General features: G+C 41.6%; 1 protein-coding gene across 1 annotated transcript in view; it reads left to right on the top strand.

Moving 5' to 3' along the window:
• The window catches only part of LOC133492775 (matrix metalloproteinase-16-like), a 53,097-nt gene extending 31,483 nt beyond the window's left edge, over positions 1 to 21,614 (top strand). The window contains exons 5-10 of the mRNA XM_061805427.1: positions 1,686 to 1,847; positions 8,423 to 8,640; positions 12,470 to 12,608; positions 15,393 to 15,543; positions 15,858 to 15,973; positions 19,685 to 21,614. Of these exons, the coding sequence (XP_061661411.1) occupies positions 1,686 to 1,847; positions 8,423 to 8,640; positions 12,470 to 12,608; positions 15,393 to 15,543; positions 15,858 to 15,973; positions 19,685 to 20,019 (1,121 nt within the window). The 3' untranslated portion in view covers positions 20,020 to 21,614. The remainder of the gene's footprint in view (positions 1 to 1,685; positions 1,848 to 8,422; positions 8,641 to 12,469; positions 12,609 to 15,392; positions 15,544 to 15,857; positions 15,974 to 19,684) is intronic.
• Positions 21,615 to 26,363: the final 4,749 nt, after the last annotated feature.

Consider the following 26,363-nt stretch of genomic DNA (forward strand, 5'->3'; position numbering starts at 1 on the left):
CCCGTCTCTTTATTTGCTCTGAACCTAATCCCGAGACACTTGTTCAGTGTTACAAGCTTGCATAAATTTTCCCTCAATTTCACTTTAAAATATCAACTTTTAAAAGCCTGGACTTTCTTTGAAAGAATGCCAAGCCTGTGTCGTGAAATATTGCACAATGGTCAAGACTGCATCAGTGTCAACGTAACAACTTTATCGAGTTGCTGACATTTAGCTAATACATCATGTCGTGACTGTCCAAGTAAGGTGTTTGTTGGCAGCGATCTGCTTTGTAAATTCGTCAATGTAATGTTACTGTATCTCCTAAAAGGGATCTCTGTTGCGCTCTTGATATGCAGAACCATCATTCATGAGACAGACAACCTTTTAAGCACTATTAGTGTATCATGTGGAAGTCATTTGACCTAACCAGTCGAAAATTATCAGTCAAGTTTGTCAAGTCAGGTTTATTTGTATAGCCCTTCAAGGTCCCATATTTTGGCTATTTAGACCTCCATAGAGTGAGTCTCTTACTCTTACTTCTTAGTATAAAAATGTCAATTTCCTTAAATAAAAACAACTCCTCAGTTTTGTCATACCCTTGTCCAGAAAAAGCTCCTCGAACAGCTACTTTTGTCCGGCACAGTTTTGTATCAGCTTTGTTCATATTTAGAAAAGACCACCTGCCCTTTCCTCTGATTAGTTGCCTCCATGAAGAACACCCGCTTATGATTTGTGTTTGTTATGTTGGCAATGCTGCCTTGAAAAGGAAAGACGGAGATCTTCGCTAGTGACCTAGATATGATGGAGAAATTCAAACGACCTGATTTCAGGCCTCTTGGCAGACAAATGTCTTGAACTCAGGAATGTGTGGATGATGTGAATTTGTATTTCAGATGTTTACTGCGTCATCATAGATCCAATGTTACATCCCAAAGGTGAGAACAAGTTGCTTTTGTAAAATACGGCATCTTTAATCGCAAAAACACACTCCGGTTGTCGGAGCCGCTCTAGTACAGTATTACAATTGACAAGAGAATACAGCACTGTGCTCTTTTGAAGTTTTGTACTGAAAAAGTGCTTTACAGAACTGTCTCAACCCAATTTAATATTAATTAATTTCTTGACAATGCAAACGATTCCATGCTCATACCTAAGAAAATTGTTTTTGGGTCCATGTTGTGCAAATTTTGGACCTTTAGCCATTGTTGGGAGGGGTTTTAAAATCCAGAATTGTTTGAAATTGGGTTTGGCTGTCCACCACAGAGGGTTTCAGAGTCAAAAGTTCAGACCTGCCTTGGTTAACCGCAACTGCACACTAATTACAATGAATGAGTGTATGGCTCTTGTTTCTTTTTAGTGCACTCTATCAATGTCTCTAGTTTGCAACATAATCCCCTCAAGTAGGCATGTACATTATAAATTCTCCATGCTATACAGCCACATTTACTTCTTTTCGGATCAACCAAGATCTCTTCCTTTCTTTTCATTACATTATCATTTGTTTTAATGTGGAATCCGTAATTGCAAGTATTACTGTCAGGATGTTGGCAGGTTATTAAAAACAAACCAAAGCCTGAAAGAGCTTTAACAAGTTAGGCTTAAACCCCCATTAGAACATTATACCTGATCAGTCATTTGAAGAATTTTGTATCCCACAATGCCTTTACTGAAATCTTTGTCTCTTTTCTCCATCAAACTTTTAGGGAATGATTTGTTCTTGGTAGCAGTCCATGAGCTTGGCCATGCACTCGGGCTGGAACACTCCAACGACCCCACAGCTATCATGGCTCCTTTCTACCAGTACATGGACACTGAGAACTTCAAACTGCCTATGGATGACCTGCTGGGTATCCAGAAGATTTATGGTGAGCCTCATTATTTAATAACACTAATTTGTCTTATTTTAAAGCTGATCCAACCCAATGTTGGCCGTATCAAATAGTGACATAGAAATAGCACGAGCCTTCATAAAAGTGCCAGCATAGTCTTATTTTATTTTTTTTTTTATACGATCTGGATACTCTCCGAAACATTTTTTTTTCAGCATAGCTTCTGATTTTCCCCTCAAACTTTGGACAGGTAATTTATTTGCGAGAAACCCTTATATGACACATTTCCCTTTTTATGTTTTTTATCAATCTGGTCTTCAATTCAATTGCTCATAGCTGTTTAGGTCTATAAAACACTCCATTGAGATGACAGCAGGATGTAACGTGAATGCCGGACACGCTCGCTTTCTCGTTCTCTCTCTCTCTCTCTCTCTCTCTCTCTCTCTCTCTCTCTCACACACACACACACACTTAACACACATGCACACAAAAATACCTGCCATCTGTTTACATGACCAGGGTACCTACCTACCTTTGGGAGTTACAGACCTGGGCAAGGGATCAAATCTCTCCTCATCCCTCTTGTGTTTTACTTCTCTCCCTCCACCTCTCTCTTGTACTTAGAGTTGAAGGGCAGGACAAGTGGCAGCAGCTCCACTCACGGAAATCCTTCTCTTTTTTTTCCCCTAGCAATTGGCTGCTTTCCCTTTTTTTTTCAGGAGGTAACACTCAATGTCGAATCTAAATAATATTAATGGTGGGACCTTCAGAGTTTAGCGCAATGGGAAGTTGGGACTGAGTAGGAAAATCGGTATAACAAAACTAGCGAGGCATGGTGAGTTCGGAGAGGACTGATGGGGGGGGTATGAAAGGCAGTGAGTCAGATGAAAAGACATTGGAGAGAAATTGGTTCAGTAGCCCTATGTGCCACTAATAATCTGTTTGCCGTGTCCACCGCTGTTGGGTAAAATGCAGAGGAAAAATTTCATGTGCGTGTGCAATTAGCTGCCATGTGGTCTTTTCCAATACCCTCTTGAAAGTAAGAACTTATTTTCTCTTACTAAATCCAAAGGAGTTTACATGAATGAAAATGACTCATTCCATCATTGGTTTACGTTACCACATGCAATTTAATCTATTAAAGTTACCTGTTTCATGTACCGTATTTTCCGCATTATAAGCCGCACCTTCAATTAATGGCCTATTCTAAAACTTTTTTCACATGTAAGGCGCACCGCATTATAAGGCGTATTGAATAGACACTACAGTAGAGGCTGGGGTTACGTTATGCATCCATTAGATGGAGCTCGACTAAAGGCTCCATATTGATCCATATATAAGGTGCTCCGGATTATAAGGCGCACCGTCGGCTTTTGAGAAAATGAAAGGCTTTTAGGTGCACCTTATAGTGCGGAAAATATGGTAATGCTTCACTAAAAGAGCAGAACTTCCTCTCCAATCATCTTATTCTCTCACCTACTACACTAGAGCAATAAAGCTTTAGTGAGTATGTGCAAATGCAAAGAGCTTGCTTGTGACCTGAATTGGACTGCATTCTATTGAACGTTAAAAGTCTTCCAGTGATTTTAATCAATGAACTGAACATGCTTACTTCATAAACACCATAAAAACAAAGGATTCATTCATTCATTTAGACAGTTGTGCCCAGTCTTGCATTGTGATTGGCTGCCAGCCTGGTCTAAATGCAATCTGCACTGTATGACTGGGTTCAGCACTGAAAAATCCAGCCAAGCATATTAAGGTCACTTCTCCCCTGCTTTCAAATGTTACTACAATTACCATTAACTCTAACTCTTTTCTTGTATGAAATGGAATTAACAGCCTTTCAAGGTGGTACAGTAGCTGCTTGACGCTTGCTTCCTGGGCATTATGGTAGAGTCCTCCAGGAGTTCGATAATTTTGAGATTGAGAAAATTTCATGGGTGGCAGCACCAACGCTACGTTGACAATTGCTTTTTGCTTTCAACACAAAGGGGCATGGGCGTTGAGTCTCGGATGTAAACTCCACTTCTACACTGGCAGTATTCCATCTCTGTTACACTTTTGATAGTCCCTTAGAAGACAACAAATTTTTCATATATGTACCTTACACATGGGACAGATACCTCTTTAAGACCAGTGCATAAGGTTATTTTGTTTCTCCAGTGCTTGGACATCATGTGATCCAGTTTTACTGTGGGTCCAATATAGATGAAAACAATTTAATGTCAAGTTTGTATGTGAGGCCCTACCTATGGAGCTGTTGTCATTAGGCAGCTAAAATATCTGGTAGCAGACTACATGAATAGCAAGTGTAATTAAGGCTTAAACACTTCACAGCAATCACACACGGCATTGAGATTTCTCATTGTGGCCTCTGGCTTGGTATTCATTTCATCCTGAAAGCTACCAATTGAGCAGTAGAAAGGAAAAAAAACCTTGGTGAAAAAATGTCACCACTCTCCATAACCTGCCAATGACCGCATTTATGTTCAAGCTAATCCAAATAAGTTGTGTATAACACGTTTTCTTGGAGTCATGTCTGATTTAATTTGCAGAACGACTCCTCCAGGCTCTTTCCACTCTAATAGGGTTTCTGTTTATTTCTGTTTGACTGCCATGAGCGACTTATATTCATTCGTTACACTCACTAAACTGTTCTGTCTTATCTTGATCACAAGCAAATGCACCTCGAGACTTGCCTTTTGGCATATGCTGCAAAAGCTTGGACTGATAATGATTGTAGCTGGAATTGACAAAAAAACAAAATAGACACAGCCTCAGTTGCCTCTTTGCCTCAGAGTATACTTAACTGTATTAATCACCACACAAGTGGAAATTCACTCTCTGGTGTGTTCCAACTTTGTGCTTCATGATGAAACAAATCTACAGTGGCTAACAAAAAAATCTGTTGTAAGGGGGAAGTTTGAAAGGTACTGAACAGAATGAAAAATGGAAAAATGTCCTGATGACATACCAGTGGAGGTATGGAAGCAACTTGGAGAGGTGGCTGTGGAATTTTTGACCAACTTCAATTCAATTCAATAGAATACTAGCGGGCGAAAAGATGCCTGAAGAATGGAGGAAAAGTGTTCTAGTTCCCATTTTTAAGAACAGAGGCAATGTTCAGAGCTGTGGGAATTATAGAGGAATAAAGATGATGAGCCGCACAATGAAGTTATGGGAAAGAGTAGTGGAGGCTAGACTCAGGACAGAAGTAAGTATCTGCGTGCAACAGTTTGGTTTCATGCCGAGAAAGACTACCACAAATGCATTATTTGCTTTGAGGATGCTCGTGGAAAAGTACAGAGAAGGTCGGAAGGAGCTACATTGTGTCTTTGTAGACCTAGAGAAAGCCTATGACAGAGTACCAAGAGAGGAACTGTCGTACTGAATGTGCAAGTATGGTGTGACGGAAAAATATGTTAGAATAGTACAGAATTTAAGGTGGAGGTCGGAAAGGCATCAGGGAACTGCGCTGAGCCCCTTCCTGTTTGCAGTAGTAATGAATAGGCTGACAGATGAGGTTAGACTTGAATCCCCTTGGACTATGATGTCCGCAGATGATATTGTGATCTGCAGTGAAGGCAGGCAGAAGGCGGAGGAACTATTAGAAAGCTGGAGGCATGCACTGGAAAGGAGAGGAACGAAGATTAGCAGAAGTAAAACAGAATATATGTGCATGAATGTGAGGGGCGGAGGAGGAGGAGTGAAGCTTCAGGGAGAAGAGTTAGCGAGGGTGGATGACTTGCAATACTTGGGGTCAACAATAGAGAGCAATGGTAATGGTAGAGTGTGGTAAAGAAGTGAAGAAACTGGTCCAAGGGGGGTGGAACAGTTGGTGGAAGGTTTCTGGTGTTCTATGCAACAGAAGAGTTTCCGCTAGGATGAAGGGCAAAGTTTATAAAACAGTGGTGAGGCAGGCCATGAAGTACGGATTTGAGACGGTGGCACTGAAGAAACAACAGGAAGCAGAACTGGAGGCAGCAGAAATGAAGATGCTGAGGTTCTTGCTTGGAGTGAATTGGTTGGATAGAATTAGAAACGATCTCATTAGAGGGACAGCCAAAGTTGCATGTTTTGGAGGCAAGTTTAGAGAGAGCAGACTTAGATGGTTTGGACATGTTCAGAGACGAGAGAGTGAGTGTATTGGTTGAAGGGTGCTGAGGATGGAGCTGCCAGGCAAAAGATTGAGAGGAAGACCAAAGAAAAGGTGGATGGATGTTGTGAGGGAGGATATGAGGACAGTGGGTGTTAGACAGGGAGATGCACGAGATAGGGTTAGATGGAAAAAGATGACACGCTGTGCAACCCCTAACGGGACAAGGCGAAAGGAAAGGAAGATATTATTTCCTTTTTTATGAAGATTTGACAGGGTTCGCACGCGGCCCTAAAAGTCCCTAAAATCCCCTAAAATTTCGAAGGTGCATTTAGGGGCTCCTGAAAGTCCTTAAAAATCCGCAAAAACCGGTCAAGCCCCTAAAAAGGCCTTAAATTAAAAAAAAAAATCAAAAGGAGGACCTCTACCGCCAAAATTCTCCCTAAAAAAATTTCTTTTATTTTAAAAAAATAGCGCTCCGTCTGGCGTCCAAAACAGCCGGAAATTGTCAACGGAAGTCACCGTGTTGACAACTCGTCGCCATCTTGTCGATATTCCATTGTTTGTTTCTGTGAGTAGGCATTTCACTTCATCTTCGTTATGACGTAGCGTAGTTCTTTCATTGATCCAACTTGTATCATGGGGAAGTGCATTTTTCAATATGCTTGGGTTGAAAGTAAGGAGTTCGGGAGCTGGGTTCGTCGAGATCCAAAAGATCGGCACATGTTTTACTGCCATCTGTGCAAGCAGAGTTACCAGCTTGAAAAGATGGGCGTCAAAGCGCTGGAGTCGCACCGGAAAAACAGTAGACACGCTGATTTGGTGAAGACTCTCTCATCTTCCGTTAGTATGAATCTGTTTCTAAAATATCAAGATAGTGAAGCATCAACTTCAGGCAGTGGTACTGGCAGTGCATGCACAGCTACAGTTGTCCAGTCATCAACTTCAACCAGCCAGAAGTCAGGCTCTATGAACGTAGTTCAATACACGAAGGTGGACTCGTTAAAGGCAGAGATGGTGTGGACTTTAAAAGTGATCTGCAGCCATTACAGTTTAAAATCTTGTGAAAATAATTCCAAAGTGTTTGCAGTCATGTTCCCAGACAGTGACATTGCTAAAAACTACCACTGTGGGGAAAGGAAGACTTTGTACCTGGCTACATTTGGCATCGCTGCCCACTTTTCATCTCTACTGCCTCAAATCCAAAAAAGCCAGAATAGAGACTGGCATATCAACGCTTATTGAGAAGGCTGACAGGCTATGTGAGGAGGCAGAAGAAAAGAGGAATCTGAGGTTTATCACCGAGGCCAATGCACTCAGAGACAGAGCAAAGGACAAGAGAGCCACTTTGGCACCTCTGCAGCAACAAATAGAGGAGGCACTGGGTAGGCTCAAGGAGCTAGAGTAGGGGTGCTGAAGCAGACATCAGTAGAAGACATTTGTGTATATAGTTGCAATTGTAGTTAGAATCTGTTTTTCTGTAGACTATGTTATGTGAAGACAATGACAATGGTCATATCAATGAGAACTACCACAAGGGGTGACAGGTGATCACAGTCAAAGGTACTGTGGTACTGGAACATTTGATGAACCAAGAACAGTTGATGGCATCATTGGGTGAGTCTTTTTTCCGTACTCTTGATTTCCCACGATGGCCCTATATTTTTCGTGTCAGCCCTAAATTTTTTCCGTGTCGACCCTAAATTTTTCGTGTCAGCCCCCAAGAATGCCCCTAAAAAATTTTTAGGGTCAGACTGAGTATGAACCCTGTTTGAGCTTTTCATGGCACAGTGATGTTGCCAGTTTAGACCTTCGAGTGTCCATCTGACTGATTTCCCCCCATGCTTATATAACTGCAGTGTGATTTGCCTCCTTTAATCTGGGATGTATTTCACAGGATTAAATTCAGTCAGTGAAAGGAATCCTGCTCATGTAAAACAGACGATCAGTTTTGTGGACCGGAAGATGTCTTGCGCGCCTCTTAATCCACTGATCGGCCCATCATTCAATTAGTTTGATGTAGTCCTTCTTCCATCTGTCCCCTGTAGATTGCCTCCTTCCCTTCAACAATTGCTCTTTCGCCTTCCTAATCTGCTTTGCTTTCACCCGTTCCCATATTAATATGAATTATTAGATCTGTTTTACATTTGTTTTGAAGGTTTGCAATAAGTTTATAGGCAATTACTCATGATTACTTGTTGTAATTATGTGGATGGAATGGAGATATTTCTTGTCATTTGCACATCGCATGAATTCATATATTCCGATATGTTTTGGACGCAGTCATATGCTCTTTTTTTGCATTCAGAGGTAATGTTATCTGTGCACCATCATGTGTTCCATTATTTATACTTGCAACCCACTCATGGTACCTCATTTCTACCGCTCGCTCTGTACTCTCCGGATTTATGTTCTTCTGTATTTGCTCCCATGTTATTTATGAATAATATTAAGTGATGCCAGGACCGGGCTAGAATTTTAGAGAAATGTCTTTCTTTCTTTTTTCCTCTAGGGCCTCCTGACAAGCTCCCGCAGCCCACGAAGCCTTTGCCAACAGTGCCCCCTGCTCGCTCTTACCCCCCATCAGATCCACGCAAGCCAGACCGGCAGACCAGACCTCCGAGGCTGCCCCCCGGTGATAGACCATCCCACCCCAATTCAAAACCCAACATCTGTGATGGAAGTTTCAACACCTTGGCAATACTCAGGAGAGAGATGTTTGTCTTTAAGGTAACCGAAAGACAAAACAAAGCCAATATCATGTCACGTTTGCAACCCAGTCCGGTTTTTAGATCCCTTTCACACTGCGTAATTACGGCTCATTTGCGTTACACCCAACAGCCGGTTTCAGTAGTCACAGGGCAGCTGTGAAAATCATGCAAATTGAATGCATCAGTCAAAAGATGACATGTATAATTTTTAGGTGAATGTCCTCAAATACGCTTGTTACATAATTACAATGACACATTGATTACAAATGGTCGCTATATCGCTTTCAACAGCAAATATAGTGAGTGTGCGATAGTGATAGTGATAAGTCGTGTGGAAAAGGGGCAGAGCATAGCATTTCAGGTCCACTCTAATTCTGGCCAATTAAAAATTAGCACTCTGCTCTTAATATGACCTATGAGATTAATAAATATTACATGTCACATCTGTCTAGATTCTCGAACATAAACAGTTACATATTTAAAGATAGGATGAGCCAAAGCAGCACAATGTGTAATTTTTTTATGTGCAAAAAAATACCAGTTTATCTTTTTGTTTGTTTGTTTGTTTTATTGTTCTTGTTTTTTTGTAGCTAGTCCATATTTAAATAATTTTGGTCAGTGGTCATAAAAATACACCAAACCACACATGTTTAACCTCTAATGCCCTCCCAAAGATGCCATTTTTCATGTTACTCTTGACCAATAAACAAAGTACTTGGGCAAAATGGGCACAATTGGGTCTTCCAGTCAAAAGAACTATTATGCATGCTACAAAAGTTGCACTTTCTTTCATAAAGCAGTGCGGCTTTCACCCCAGCACGAGAGAAAACCACACGTCCCCTTCATGCATTCTCTTATTCTCGGTTGAAGCTTGTGAGCGCTTCAAGCAGTTAAGGAACACAGAAATACCTTGGGGCAACACACAAAAGCAGCCCTGTGTTCTGCTCACTGAGGATAAAGGCTGCCTCTCATGCTTTATGGGTGACTGTTATTTATTTATTTATTTTTCAGGGGGGTGGGTGGTGGTGGCTATAAATAGCATTAATTTTGTTAAATGGGAGTCTTGTGGAACTAAGAAGAAGAAGGCTTTCTTTTTCCGTATCCCTTCAAATGCAATGTGTGTATGTGTGTGGCTTTTTTTATGGCCAAAGATGATAAATCGTGTTTTAAATTTAAAGTGGATTATTGATGTAAAGTAACGGCATAATGTAGTCAGTGCCCATGGTAGCGTATGTGTATGCAGCCCTCTGGAAGGATATCATCTTCTGCCTGTGGTTGTCTCTTTGCCAAGTGTCGGAGAATTGTGGGACTTCTGCAACTCTCAAATGTTTTGATGGAAAAAGGAAAGAGAAAATCTGAGTAAATCCTGGGATATGACGAAACACACAAACATTGGTTGACACAAATTACGCCTTGTATTGCATGTAAGTAAATTTGTGGTTAGCGTGTTTACCTAATATGCAAGGAAAATAGCCCCAAATATTCTTTGTCATCATAATTTGCTTCTTAGTACTGATCGTGACAACGACATGTTTTGTAGACTCATTAAATTAAATGAATAAATCGTTTTTTACTAGGCTATAGGTTATGGGAAAGGGTAGTGGAGGGAAGACTGAATGTCAGAAGTCAGTATCTGCTGGCAACAGTATGGTTTAATGCCTAGAAAGAGTACCACAGATGCATTATTTGCCTTGAGGATGCTTGTGGAAAAGTAGAGAGAAGGTCAGAAGGAGCTTCATTGTGTCTTTGTGGATCTAGAGAAAGCCTATGACAGAGTACCAAGAGAGGAACTGTGGTACTGCATGCGTAAGTCTGGTGTGGCAGAGAAATATGTTAGAGTAGTTCAGGACATGTATGAGGGTAGCAGAACAGCGGTGAAATGTGTCGTGTGTCAGAAGAACTTAAGGTGAAGATGGGACTGCATCAGGGATCAGCTCTGAGCCCCTTCCTGTTCGCTGTGGGAATGGATAGGCTGACAGATGAGGTTACACTGGAATCATGATGTTCGCAGATCATATTCTGATATGCAGGGAACAGGTGAAGGAACAATTAAAAAGATGGAGGTATGCGCTGGAAAGGAGAGGAATGACGATTAGCCGAAGTAAAACAGAATATATGTGCGTAAATGAGAGGGGTGGAGGGGGAAGAGTGAGACTACAGGGAAAAGAGATAGCGAGGGTAGACAACTTCAAATATTTAGGGTCAACAATCCAGAGCAATGGTAAGTGTGGTAAAGAAGTGAAGAAACAGGTCCAAGCAGGTTGGAAAAGCTGGCGGAAGGTGTCTGGTATGTTATGTGACACAAGAGTCTCAGCTAGGATGAAGGGCAAAGTTTATAAAACAGTGGTGAGGCCGGCCATGATGTACGGATTAGAGACGGTGCCACTGAAGAAACAACAGGAAGCAGAACTGGAGGTAGCAGAAATGAAGATGCTGAGGTTAGAAATGAAGAAATGAGCTCATTCGAGGGACAGCCAAAGTTGGATGTTTTGGAGACAAGGTTCGAGAGAGCAGACTTAGATGGTTTGGATATGTCCAGAGGCGAGAGAGTGAGTATGTTGGTAGTAGGGTGCTGAGGATGGAGCTGCCAGGCAAAAGAGCGAGAGGAAGACCAAAGAAAATGTTGATGGATTTTGTGAGGTAAGACATGAGGACAGTGGGTGTTAGAGAAGAAAATGCACAAGATAGGCTTAGATAGAAAAAGATGACACGCTGTGGCGACCCCTGACGGGATAAGCCGAAAGGGAAATAAAGAAGAAGAAGGTTCTGAAATATTTGTTCATTTCATCTTAACCAAGTTCAAAACATTGACAAAATATGAGGATTTTTTTTTTGTATTTACTCCAATTGGAGCTTTTTGTGAATCAGTAGTTCTATAATTTCAGATTGGCTGATAAAATGTTTTTTAAGCTTTCTTGACCGAGCTTTCTTTTCCTAGGGGGAGTATAGGATGTTAGGGTGGGGAAAAGCATCCCCCCCTTTTATTAAGTGCATTCAGAAAGGTCAGATTTCAGAGTTCAATCTGTTTTCAGTTACTCTGCCGTTCCTTATACAAAAGAAAATACGGAGCAATTGCAATCTATGGAACATGTTAGTCTAAAGGGAGAGGAGGAACTAAGAAGGTTAGGGAGGGAGAACAAGGCCAAAAGCAAAGAAAGGGAAGAAGTGTCCAGCAGAGTCCCAGGGAAACAATTGGATCAGAAAGTCAGAGAAAAAGAGCAGCAGAGACTCGTTTAATCAGCTATTGATCTTGCGTTCATTGGGTGTGTTTTCCTCCTGGACCACATCAACTCCAAATCTCTTACCCCTTGAATGTATAATGTGTTGAGAAGATGTGATGATCTGTTTTCTGCCAAAGGGTGGGCCTTGGTGAGCGAGTCCAAATGGCCTTCGCAGCTGGGTCTCCCCTGGCTCTCATTTTAGCATCAGGTTTCATCCCTCATCAAAAAGACACACCTTCCACTCCAAAAGGAAATCGGAGACGCTGAGATTCCAAACGCTCCCCGACATTGATATGCACGTGACTTGATGCTACCCCGCTCCCCACACTCACCCCTGCACGCTCTTGAACTTCTATGTGCATTGCAACAGATGTGCTATCCAGGAAATCTCTAAACGCATCGGATGAGGGCTTTGATGGAAGAAAGGAAACAATTTGGCCTTGAATGTCCAGTTTCACGTTTCAAGGAGTCAATGTTGCCACATTTCAATCAAATGTCATGATTTGGCGAAACATCTACTGAAGAACACCTAATTTCATATAAAGGAGTTTGAGAAAAATAAAATGATAGCACAAAACATTATGATAATAATTCCTACTTGAAAACTTTCCCATTTTTGTCTTTTAGGACCACTGGTTTTGGCGCGTAAGAGATAATGCTGTAATGCCTGGATACCCCATGCTCATCAGTGTTTTCTGGAGGGGTCTGCCACCTAAAATTGATGCGGTCTATGAGAACAGTGAGGGCAAATTTGTTTTCTTCAAAGGTAAGGCTGCTTCTTTACGACCGCCACTAATTTTCATCCCAACTTTACGTGTGCGTTGTTCACGACACGGTCCTACGTTGTGCGCTTTGACTTTTAATCCCACAACAAACATTTTTGGGTAACTTTTGTGCGAGATGTTTTGTTTTAGAAGCTGTGCGGCGGTTTTTATTTGTCTCTCCAACACAAACAACGACAAACTTCTGTTTTTGTATCCATCTTTGTTGTCACTGAGGGAACTCACTTGATCTTGTTTCACTGTAACTCAGAAAAGATTAAAGTAATGTTTTGCTCACTTGCTCGGAAAAGCCAACGTAATCCCCAAGCTTTGACTTTTAATAATGTTGATACTGAGCTTAGTCCTTGTGGTATTAATGTCTCTCTTTAAATCTTTAACTCAAGCTCAAATTAATATAGCCTTGAAAATTACTTTCACGGCCGTTATATTGTCTCGTCTATTGTTGTCTTTTCTATATTTCAGCTTTCTCTGAATCAATATGCGCGAAGCCCAAGCTTATGTAAGCTACGAAAGCACACTGGCAAACAGAGTACAAATCTTCACTCAACCCCGTTTCTATTTTCAAAAACCAACAATTCCTGGAAACGCACGCTACTTGTAGTGTGCACCAAAAGCTTGTTTGCCTTTTGTCCACCCTGCTATCTTCCCAGGCTGACTAACAACAGGATTTCTACATTTCAAGCCACTGTATGGCCTTTTATTGACTTGAAATACGCAACTAATTTCCCAGGAGTCCTTCTTTTTGGCCCAAAAAGCAAAACGCAACACTTTGATTCCCGACTTTGACAAAACACTCAAAATAGCCTTTTGTATGACATTATTTTAAGTGCATCATCGCAATTATGTAGCACCTTTGAAACACGAGCAACCGCTTATCATACTTTCTCTTCCAAGTTATTAAATGTGATTTGTATTCACATTTTCTAATCAAAAGTGAATTGGCAAATGGGTTTGACTTTCTGAGATGAAATTAAACCGTTTCTGACATCTCGCCATCAACTCTTGGATATCTTATAAGAGTATTGAATTGGACTTTGTATACGGAAAAACTCTCAGGCGTGTCCTTTAAAAAAAAAAGTCTTCCTTTTGGGGGTCGGTAGCAGATTTAATCTTAGGGTGGGGTGTGTTATTTGTATGTCAGGGCCAGAGGAAGTGTGACATGGATTGAGTGCGTTTGTGTCAGGGAGAGAGGTTAAATGAATTTCCTCTCCAAAAAGGGGTCATCATTGGTTTCAGTGTGTGAGAAGCAAATACCACTCGTTTATTTGCTCTTTTGGGATTATGATCATTATGTTTTTGCTCGTTATTTAGATTTTTGTCTGCACTCCAAATTACTTCCACTGACCGTTTTCTAAAATAGTGCATATTCGCCACAGTTCAGAAATGTACACATACTGAACTGCAGGTCCGTTACGAAGATATCAAATGTTTTATATCTTTTGTTAATTAAGCCCCCTGCCGTGATCAATAAACCTGTTCTTCCGCACGATCTTGCCTCGCGCACTCCGACCACCCCCGCATCCTCTCCTTCAGTCCGGCGCCTCCAGGCGTGACTAAGAAAGTCACTTCCTGGGGTCAAACTGTCAAAAGTGTGCAGTTTTCCCTAATTACTCTGCTGTGGAGAGAGAGAGAAACCTGGGAAGGGAACTCAGAGAAGTGGACTAGAAAATGTAAATGTGTACGTACGTATATCACATAAATAGTTTTCCGGGTGCCATGAGTTGGCGTAAACTACTGTAAATGGACAGATGGTGCTTTCTGAAGGTTTATTACCGTAATTTCCGCCCTACAGAACACACCTGGTTATAAGCCTCACTTAGTACATTTGTAAAGGAAATACCGTTTGGTACATACATACACCACAGCTGTGTAGAAGCCCCAAGTGCCCACATTGAAACCCACATTCAAACAAGACATATTTACAAAGAAAGACGGTACACAGAAAGACTTTAATGCTAATGCTAGTGTCAATGCTAGCACCACGCTAACGCTAACAGGGCCGGTTTAAAATAAAAGTTACCGGTAAATATCAATGAGACACACCAGTAACAGCGGCAACACGCTAGCACAGCGTTAACAGGGCCGGTAAAAGTCACTTCCTCGGCACATATATTCCACCGGTCTTATTCGTACCTTTTCCCCTCGAGTGCCCCCTTGCACAAATTAGTCACATCACCGCATAAACCGCATGGTTAAAAGTGTGTGGAAAAAAGTCGTGGCTTGTAGACCGGAAATTACGGTACGTACATATTTCATATAAATAGTTTTCCAGGTGCCATGAGTCTGCGTAAACTACTGTAAATGGACAGATGGTGCTTTCTTGAGGTTTATTATTATTTTTTTTTTTAATTCAATATGTGATCATAATTTGAATGTCCTGCTGGATGTAGAAAGGAACATTTTTAGAAGTATGTTTCTGGGCGCTTGAGCAAATCGTAAAACAAAGCTGACTGAACTAATGAAACAACATTTCACAGTAGATATCCCCTCGTGTCGTAGGTCTACCCGCCCCCTCCCCCTCCCCCACTATTCACGTAGTATTTCAAAGCAACGGCAGGAAGAACGTGCCACTTGGTGTGTCTTATTTTAAACGAGAGAAACATCAAATCCACAAGGCAACAGATTTACCGCTTGGTATTTACGCCAAAGCTTGCGCTCGCCGTCCTTGTAAATTTGTCCTTCTTGTGTATTGCACCTGAAGCGTAACTCTCGATGTTGTATGTCCTTCCTTCCCGCAATAAGTTTTGTTTTTTTTTTGTTGTTGTTAGGGAAGCAATACTGGTTGTTTAAGGACACAGTGTTGCAGGCCGGATACCCAAAGGACATCACCCAGTATGGCCACGGTATGCCGGCTCAGAGCATCGAAACGGCCGTGTGGTGGGAAGATGTTGCTAAGACGTACTTCTTTAAAGGGGACAGGTAACAACGGCGATTGGAGATGTTCAAGCAATATTCAACTTTGAATTATGTAGCACACCGAGACATTTTAGGCAATAGTCTTCTTCTTTGTGGGAAGCAGTTTATGGAAGGAGCCCAAGTACATTGCTGCATTGCTCGGAGATAAAAATGTGAGATGAAAGTTATTTTGTCTACGGGTGTATGTGAATGATGCAAGCTTTGAGCACAAAGTACCATCTGCTGTCAGCTGTTTTTAAATCTTTTGTTCATAGCAACGCACCTCCCCGCTTTCTGTATTTTATTTATATTTTTTTGCCCGTTTTTTTTTTTTTCAGGTACTGGCGCTATAATGAGGAAATGAGAACCATGGACCCCGGTTATCCCAAACCCATCACCGTGTGGAGAGGTGTGCCTGAATCACCGCAGGGGGCCTTTGTCGATAAAGCCAATGGTACGATCTGTCCTTCCTGATACTCTAATTTGGCAGCAGCAGTACTGTTCATGTGCCAGCTCGTATGGATTTCAACTGGTCACTGGTTCAAGCTCCAGGAGGTAAATCAGGGTGGCATTGATTGGAATGTTGACCCAGTTATTTTTACATTATGTTGCAGCAGGTGGCACATTTTACAAGTAGAATCTTTGTCATTGTGCAGTCGCGATAGCAAATGGAGTATGAAAATATTTCAGACGACTCAAGGATATTTGTTCCAAATTCAATTGTGAGCCAAGTGTTTCTCTGACCACCTTGCTCGTTTGAAGCAGGAGGAACAAAACTGCCACTTAGTCCATTTTCTGGTTTTAGCTAGGTGGCCCGAATCAACTATGGGGAGACGATGTAAAGATTTCAAAATGGTTACGTTTTGAGCTGTTCACTAGTTTGGAAACGAGAAAACCTTTGCTCATTCAGCTCATTCTGCCAGGTGGGTTTGGGCCCCGATTTGGCAGCACCTGGGTCGGAAAAATCAGGGCAGGTGGTGCTGAATGCTCGGGCCATCTGTCCTGTGGATCAGCAGCCAGATTCATAGCCTAATATTTCTGCTGCTGAGGCCAGGAGGAGCTTGAGCGTGAAGGGTGGGCGGCGTGGCTGATTGGTGCCCACATCCATCACATGCACGTTCACTTCTGAAGTCGACACGGGTTGGTGTCGAGTCACGTTCATGTGAGATTGACCCAGATAGCGCAGCATAATTGAGTATGCGTACATGTCGTGTGTGTACATACATATATGTTAGAAAGCAGGTTTTATATCATGCGGCCCTGGGACCATGTCGGCCTAGAAATAACCCGCTGTAGCACCTCCTGAATCACTTCTCGAGCCACTCCGTTTTAATATTCATGTTGCGTTTTTGTGCGGATAACGTATTTGCAACAACAACATACGAGAGATTAGAAGATCATCAGATTTAGTTTCAGGTTTCAGACCAGTTTCAAGTCTTCCATTAGGCTGGAGCGGATGTGCTACCGTTGTGGAAATTCTGGGGAAAGTAATGGAATAAAAAACACAAACGTTCAGTCGGATATACGTACTTTCTGTGCAGTTTGCTAATGCAGCAGTATGGCAATAATGCCCGTGCTGTAGAACGAAGGTTTTTTTAAGAGTTCTTCTTAAAAGGAATGTTATGTGTGCATGGGATTTGGATGGGTAGAAACTCGACAGAATTTGCATAAAATCTGTTGTAACTGATCTTGTATTTCAAAATGAAAATAAACAAGTTCTTTATCTTAGTTCTCTTTTATAGACTTATTATTTATTTACATATTTATAATTTAATGACGTAAATTCCCATTAAAAGCGTTCAACTTTTAAACGGTAGTTACAGTAATTCATTATGTGTGGATGTTTTTGTTTTTAAAGATCATAACATCGCGTATCTGCTTCTGCCCACTCATAAACTTTTTTTCAATACATTTGTTTACTACATGCACACAAATAAATTGCAAACAATTAATGAGCACGCAGTCGCGTAGAAACACCATTTTTTTCCCCTCCCCCTCGCTCACCTGTTCACCATTTTTAATAAATTCTGAGTTCAATCTGGTCCACTCTATTTACATTCAGAGTATTTCCATCCTCATTTTCTTGGAAAACTGGAGGCATGAATAATAAATAGCAAGCCAAGCTGTCGCATGCAGAGTAAGGGCCCAGTTTTATGTGATGTATATTTTCATGGCTATTATGTAGTTAACTTAAAAATGCAGAAGACTAAATTATATCAAATCAATTTTTAAAAAAAAAAATCCTCATTCCTACTTTGGAGTAGATCAACTTACTATCGTTAAGTCAACTCATATTGTGACATGTTGTCATGGATATACGCGTGCCTCGTGCACTGAAAGGAAATATTTTTTCTTTGTATCTTCACACAACATTTGCATTGCCGGCTTCACAAATAATCCCACAGAGGGACGAGTGTTTCCAAGTGAATTCTTCCTCCAGGGGGTTGGAATCAAAGACCAATGCTGACTCGTCGTGACGTGCTCGTTTGCGTGACACCAGGACAATTGCCTACTCATTCTCGGAAAGGAAAAAAAAAAAGAGCGCTTGAAAAACACCCGAGCAGCTTGTTTCTGGATGACATTTCGTGGTTTAGTGTGATATTAGCTTTTTTTTTTGTTTTGTTTGTTTTTAATGATCTTTTTTAATTAATCTCCAGAGACAATGCTGCTTAACAACACCGCTGACAAGTGCACCGTGGCTCAACTGCAAAGTCATCCCGCAGTTCACTCTTGGTCATATTGTTTAATTATTTAAGATACTTGAGATGTCTGCCTGTCAACACACTGGCAGATAACCTTCATATCGGTAAACGATCCAGGCAACATCCCTTCAGCATTTTTAATTTAGAGATGCAATATTGGAGTTGACCTGCAATATTGGCTCGTTGGCTTCCTGATATCATCTAACATCAAAATTGTTGGGCGGTTTTGTCACTCTTTCCTTCAAATTGGTGTTGCGTGACATTTATGCTTCAGTTAAATTGAACACTAGTACAAGTTGTTGAATAACATTCTGGTTATACGTGGTGCTGTACTTTTTTGATGCTACGTACAGTTGGCGAAATGCATTTTTACAATGGATGACTTTGCTTCTAACCATATGGTCAAAACATTAAAGGGGAAATCCACTGGTTTGCATTAACAATGTATCCAATAGGTCATGTAATATGTACTCTATTTTGATGACGTGGTGTTAAATCCTCTCTCATTTAATAGTGTTTTGAGAAGATTTTTATCCACAATTACGAATTTTCAGGGACGCTGCCATTGTCACGAGTCACATGACCTACGTGCACAGATTGTGCCGTGCCGCAACAAAGGCTCGATTACACGGGACACCATTTATGCCCACTGCTGATTTCTTGGATTTATCCTCATCTGCAGTATCGGTTGATCGGGAAGACAAAGGAATACTTCCATACACAGCCATGAGCAGCTTAGCCGTTCATTTGATTGGGAAGATGGAGGAATACTTCCAAACACAGCCGTGAGCGGCGCCGCTCACGCCGCCGTGGGCCGCATAACTAGTTGTTAGCATGCTGAGTCTTGTTCGTTATCGGAATTAATCAGGATCTGGCGCGGCGGCAGCGGCTGCGGGACGGAGAGCTGCACGATTGAGGTGCACCGCTCACGGCTGTGTATGGAAGTATTCCTCCATCTTCCCGATAAACCAATACTTGCTATTTCTTCATCAGATGAGGATAAATCCGAGAAAGCAGCGCTGAGCATAATGATGTCCCTTGTAATGGAGCGTTCGGAACAGCACCTCACACGTCACTTCTGCGCATGTAGGTCATGTGACTCGCAAAAATAGCAGCACCCCTGAAAAGTCGTAATTTATAATAATAATGAATAAAAATCTTCTCAAAACATTATTAAATGAGAGAGGATTTAACATCACATTGTCAAACTAGAGTACATATTACATGACCTATTGGATACATTGTTAATGCATTTCCCTTAAGTATGTTTTTTTTTTTCAAGAATTATTCAGAAGTTTGAACTTAATTTGAACATGTATTCAAGGTCAGAATCTTGGCTCTCCTGGCTTTCCCGTGTGGAGTGTGTGTTTCGGGACCAATATGCATGTTTTGCCAGGAACCTGCGGGGTTGTGGTCACACCGATTCTTTTAACATTTGTATTTTCTCTTTCTGCCATCCTCAGGTTTCACCTACTTCTACAAGGGGAAGGAGTACTGGAAGTTCAACAACCAGTTCCTCAGAGTTGAGCCGGGTTACCCGCGTTCCATCCTTAAGGACTTCATGGGCTGCGACTTAATGCCGGTGGACCCGGGGCGCCCGCCCAACGGCGACGGCAACACGGACGTGGTCATCGAGCTGGACAACGAGGCGAACACAGTGAAGGCGGTCGCCATCGTCATCCCGTGCGTGTTGGCGCTGTGCCTGCTGGTGCTGGTCTATACTGTGGTGCAGTTCAAAAGGAAGGGTACGCCACGCCACATACTTTACTGCAAACGCTCCATGCAGGAATGGGTCTGAAGCATGAAGAGAAGTGAACAGAATTGGACGCAGGCATGCTATCCTCGAAAGGATGACATGGACATTTGAAGCCACGCCCTCTTTTGTCGGCCAATCAGACCCACAGATGGCCTGACAAGTGGCCACTCACGCGCAAGGCATGACCTCCGGACAAGATGACTGTTGAATCAGCTTTTTTCACTTACAAGGGGGAGCAGTGGGACTGCTTTCCCTAAAATGACCTTCAGACCGTTCAAAAATCAAAACAACTTGAGGTCCATTTTTGTTTTGTATCTCTTTTTGCCGGACTGCTCTTAACCAGAATCAGGGGGAAGGACTTTCAGCGGGACACACAGGCAAGTCATTGTCATCTGTCATATCAGGTGTTGGGCCAAAAAAAAAAAAAAAAAAGCTGATTTCTATAACCCCCCACCCCAAAAGAAATTCTTTTATTTTAACTTGTCTAATTTCATTTGGATTCCTTGAGGAGGTCGTCACTGTTCCCTTTAAAACGTTCCTGAGGAAGAGACCAATCAAAACCAAATAAAATCTCTCCAAAGAGGATCTCTTATCGTTTTCCTTGATGTTTTCAGATGTCATTTTGTTTTTCATTTGGTCCCTCCTGCATCCATGCAGTGATTAAAAGTCGGAGCTCTGACTGTTGTGGCAGACTGTTTGAGACACAGGGGCCAAAACATTCTGCAATATTTTAACTCGCCTTAATTATACTTAATATTTCTTGCTTTGTTTTGCTGTACTGTTGTGGGTCTTCTTTTTTTTTTGTTCTATACTGCACCTCATTTGTTTTATTTGTATGAGAAGTGGCTTTAAAAGCTTCCTGTGATTTGGTATTTCTGGATTTTATTACATGACCCTGAATGCTCAGCACTGGCTTGCTGAGCTCTTCTGCTTGTATTCAGAGTAATGTTATTATATGTAGGCGGTTCCTGGAGTAAAGCCACTATTTTGTGTTTTATATTTGTTGGTGTTAAAAGTTTTATCATTTTCCTGTGGCAGATTTCTGGCGACTTGAACATCTTGGGATTTATTTGTTTTATTGTCTTTTGCTCTTAAAGTCCCCACTTAAAGTGTAGATCAAAAGTCATTGTTTTTTTTTTTGTTTGTTTTGTGAATTGATTTCTTTTGAGGAAATCCTGTCTACTGCCTTTTTTTGCGAGATTTCACACATCCCTGAATGCTGTCTTCATTCTATCCAAGGACCCGAAAAAGTCAAGATCAGTGCCTGTGTCAGCATGCATGCAAGCTTTTACAACCACACATCTGCTCAACGTGGCTTTCTTATCTAGGAGGCCTTTTTTAACTTTTTTTTTTTTTTTTTTTTTTTTTAAAGAATATATTGCCCACCCAGGTAAATCAAAAACAAACATCCAATAGGATCACACAGGTACATTTGGAGGATATCGGGCAATCCAGTTGGTCTCGTCAATCGATCAGCTTTTTTAATGTGCTTCTGAATGTCTGTTTTCTTGTTCGCATAGTCTTCTTTTCTTTTCTGGTTAAAGCAAATGGAACATCTCAAATTTCTTTTTCATGTAAGTCTTTGGGACAAAGGAGAAAAATGTCCTGAGAGAATGAATAAATTAATCAATCCATGATTCAAACCTGTCTTGAAACTTTTCATCTTTTCTTTAATTATGTTTGACTATATCACTGTACAGAGAATCCTCAGTTTACGTGGTTCGGAATGTACGTTTCGAGGTCATGAACGGCTTGCAAAGAATTTGTTTGTGGGGTGGCGTAAGAATACGTCACAAAGCAGCACAAGAAGACATGCTCAATTGCTGCTGTACTTAGTGCTTTTTTTATTTACATATTTATCTTTACCCTGGAAGTACATTTTACACAAAGATGCAGACTGTAACCTAACCTTTATGCCTAGAAAGAGTACCACAAATGCATTATTTGCCTTGAGGATACTCGTCGAAAAGTACAGACAAGGTCAGAAGGAGCCAAACTGTGTTTTTGTAGACCGAGAGAAAGCCGATGACAGAGTACCAAGAGAGGAACTGTTGTACTGCATGCGTAAGTTTGATGTGGTGGAGAAATATGTCAGAATAGTACAGGACAAGTATGAGGGCAGCAGAACAGCGGTGAGATGTGCCGTAGGTGTGTCAGAAGAATTTAAGGTGGAGGTGGGACTGCATCAGGGATCCGCGCTGACCCCCTTCCTCTTTGCGGTAGTAATGCATAGGCTGACAGACTAGGTTAGACTGGAATCCCCTTGGAACATGATGTTCGCAGATGATATTGTGATCTTCAGTGAAAGCAGGGAGCAGGTGGAGGAACTATTAGACAGATGGAGGTACGCACTGGAAAGGAGAGGAATGAACATTAGCTGAAGTAAAACAGAATATATGTGCATGAATGAGAAAGGTGGAGGGGGAAGAGTGAGGCTACAGGGAGAAGAGATAGCGAGGTGGAGGACTTCAAATATTTAGGGTCAACAATCCAGAGCAATGGTGAGTGTGGTAAGGAAGTGAAGAAAGGGGTCCAAGCGGGGTGGAACAGTTGGCGGAAGGTGTCTGGTGTTCTAGGCGACAGAAGAGTCTCTGCTAGGATGAAGGGCAAAGTTTACAAAACAGTGGTGAGGCTGACCATGATGTACGGATTAGAGATGGTGGCTCTGAAGAAACAACAGGAAGCAGAACCGGAGGCGGCAGAAATGAAGATGTTGAGCTTCCCTCTTGGAGTGAGTAGGTTGGATAGGATTAGAAATGAGCTCATTAGAGGGACAGCCAAAGTTGGATGTTTTGGAGACAAGGTTCAAGAGAGCAGACTTAGATGATTTGGACATGTCCAGAGGCGAGAGAGTGAGTATATTGGTAGAAGGGTGTTGAGGATGGAGCTGCCAGGCAAAAGAGCGAGAGGGAGACCAAAGAAAATGTTGATGGATGTTGTGAGGGAGGACATGAGGACAGTGGGTGGTAGAGAAGATGATGCACAAGATAGGCTTAAATGAAAATAGATGACATGCTGTGGCGACCCCTAATGGGACAAGATGAAAGAAAAAGAAGAAGAAGATATATACTGTATGTAACTAGGTGTTAGCGTTTTTTTTCATCATAGACAATAATAGTCATGTTCCAACTTTCATGCAAATTGCGGTTGTTGTTGCCACCATATGAACCGAATTCAGTCACAAACAGGAGGAAGTTTAAAATCTATGAAGAAATTGTAAGAGACTATTTTTTTGGTACTGGTTATTTAAGTGCGGCACGGTGGTGCAACTGGTTAGAGTGTGTGCCTCATTGTTCTGAGCACCGGGGTTCAAATCCCATCAAGCAAGGAGGCATATATGTTGACGAGAAGCTCAGAGCTCAACTGTGTACAGTTAAAAGTTAACAAGTAGATACAGGAGGAGATAAAATGTCTACCCTGGCCTGAGTTGGTCTTTTATAAAACATAGCAGATATGCACAGTGAGGTTGAAATCAGGACATCTTATTGACAAAGAAATTCCCCTTGGAATAACAATGATATACTTGACTAGACTTGACAATGATGACTGTTGATACACTACAGTATACATTCCTGTGTATCCAAGGGTATTCTTATACCACATATTCATTTCAAGCAAATGTGTCTGTTTCGCATAGCAGGCTCGACGCAAGAGCAGCTGCTAGCGCTGACTCACATCGGTCAGGCATGTTATTCTATGGGGCTATTTTGGTCAGACCTCCTCCTTATCCTCGCTCTTCCTTCCTGCCGCTGCTGCCATTGGCTTAGAAATTGAGCGATTACAACAGGATCTGAAGGAATACATTTTCATTTAACCTAAGCCCTTCCGGCGCACTGCTTAATGGTCCCCTCTTATGCTAAGGACCATTTATCCTAGTGGTGGTTATTAGTGCCGCTCAGTGCAGCGCCTCAGACAGTCTGGTTGGAGGTTAGCTGGGGTCAAACTGTCGCCTTGGCCCAGCAAGATGAAGGAGAAGGAAAAACAACATGGTGGCATGAATAATTGTTAATGTGCATTGTGGCAGTAACTGGAAAGTTGCTAGATTAACGCCGTCTGGTTGTGTCCTACAAATGCTTCTGGTTTTTACCCCACTTTCACTTTAGCTGTGCACAGTATTACATCGGACCATTTTCTAAAAGCTGCCATAAACAGCAAGTGGACAAGTGGCCATGTCTACGTTTAGCTCTTCACCATTTACCTTTTTTTATTTTAACCCTATAGTTACAAAATCCGTACTCGGTATTGCCCCGGCAGTACGTCGGACAGTATCAGTCCTGGCCCCTTGCATGAGAAGAGGGGCCCTCACTCGCAAGGCTAATTTCGACCAGGCAAATGGTTAGCAAAGTGTATTCTATTTCTCGATCCTTGGGGTACTTTGATGAAAGTGACTTTTTAACACAGCTGTTCTAAATCAATAAAAAATGCGTACTTCTGACCTGAATATTAACACAAATTTTCAGAGAAAGCTTCCTCCTTAAAAGGACCACAGCCATATTCAAGCTATCCATCTGTTGGTCAGTCAAATGAACAAACTTAATAATATTGTGGTGCTAAAATCTAAGCTAAGGCCCAATTTTGATTCCTTGATTCACTAACTTTTATATTTGCACTCCAGATTCCTTGCAACTCAGAAATTACGACAACAAAAAGTGTAGTGAAATGCAATTCAAAAATCAAGTTTCTATTAAGGAAGTACATTAAAGTACCTGTAATTTATTGAGATGCAGTAATCTGACATCAGTCAAACGACGGCAGCACTTATACAAACTAGAAAACAAGAAAACAAAACATACGCACTAATTAATTCTACCAATATACTAATAATATACTAATTCTTTGTTTATTTTCTATACTAGATGTCTCCATTTAAGAACTTCCATCCATCCATTTTCTGAGCCGCTTATCCTCACGAGGGTGGCGGGAGTGCCAGAGCCTATCCCAGCTGTCATTGGGGAGGAGCCTGGGTACACCCTGAACTGGTTTTTCAGCCAATCGCAGGGCACCCATTTAAGAACACTGGTGTGTAAATATTGCATGTGCCTGTACCATTCAGAGGTGCATGCAGACATTTTTTTTAATTTACATTTGCTAGAATGCTTTATGGTTGGACCTTGGAAACTCCTAGTGAGATATTTGCTACGTCCCAGCTTTCCTGAATAAGCATAAGTCGCTAAATCTGCTCCCCATTTTTACAAATGTTGTTAACTCACAGGCCAATGGATTTTCTTTGTCTCCTTATTTCTCCACTGTAGACTGTATTGTGTATTAATAACCTTTTCTGAGAGCATGCTTTTATGCTGCCAGCACACTAGTGCCGTTGTCTGCTTCATAGTTCTGAGATTTGAGGGTTGAATATTGAGTTTGGCCATGTTCTGCATTTTCTTCCCACGCTTGCATGGGTTTTCTCAGGGTGCTGTGACTTTTTCCACATTACAAAAAGATGTTAGCTAAGCTTATGCAAGGACTTCAAATGAGGTGTGAACATGAGTGTGAGTGTTTCCCCTGTGACTGGCTGGGGAACCGTCCAAAGTGTACCCCCCTCCCCCACTCCCCTTTCATAGTCACGTCACTGCATTCTAAACTTGGTCTGACAGTAATTATAAAATATTGCCCACTCCATTTCAAATGAATGACTTACCATATTTGCGACATGAAAGGCGACATGTGACAGGTGATTTTCGTCCGTCGGAGCGCGAAAGAGATTGTGCTGTATTTTTTTTTTTTTTCCTTCTATGTCGAGAAATTAGATAGTTATTGTCACTTTATGGAGTGCGGCAGATGAAAGCCACCTTCCTCCCTTCACACAAGCGGGGCCATAAAACATTTTTGAAAAGGCTGAACAATGAAAACATTTGCTTTCCATATAGAACGAGACCAAGCGGACAAATAAACAAGGCCTCTACGCATTCCATATCTGATAGTTTTGTACAATGAGCTGCGAGAATCGGCCATGCCAGAAAATGTGTTTCCAATCCACTACAAAATGGTTTTTCAGCGCCAGGGCACCTTCTCCCTTAAAAAAAAAGAAAAAAAAATGCTTTGACTAACGTGTCAATGCATATAAAAACATACTAAGTGTGTATGGTACATTCCAGACACATTTTGCTTTTGTTGAAAGTATTTCTGGACTAAGAGTATCGCAATTTTTTGTGTCTATATCTCCAATTACTGACAATTTGTTTAGCCTTCCTGCCACATTTTGATTGATCTCGTTTCGCCATTCCAGCTCTCTCCTGCAAAGTTGCGCTTTTGTTCACACCGTCAGCAGGCCTGCCGCTGATGAATCCAGACAGAAAGTAACGGTGGTGTAATCCTAAACAGATTCCAATGAATTCAATTAAAAAAAGAAAAGTTCTTCAAAAGTCTGCTCGCTCCTGACAATTATG

Source organism: Syngnathoides biaculeatus, chromosome 19 (genome assembly GCF_019802595.1).
Source record: "Syngnathoides biaculeatus isolate LvHL_M chromosome 19, ASM1980259v1, whole genome shotgun sequence".
NCBI lineage: Eukaryota > Metazoa > Chordata > Actinopteri > Syngnathiformes > Syngnathidae > Syngnathoides > Syngnathoides biaculeatus.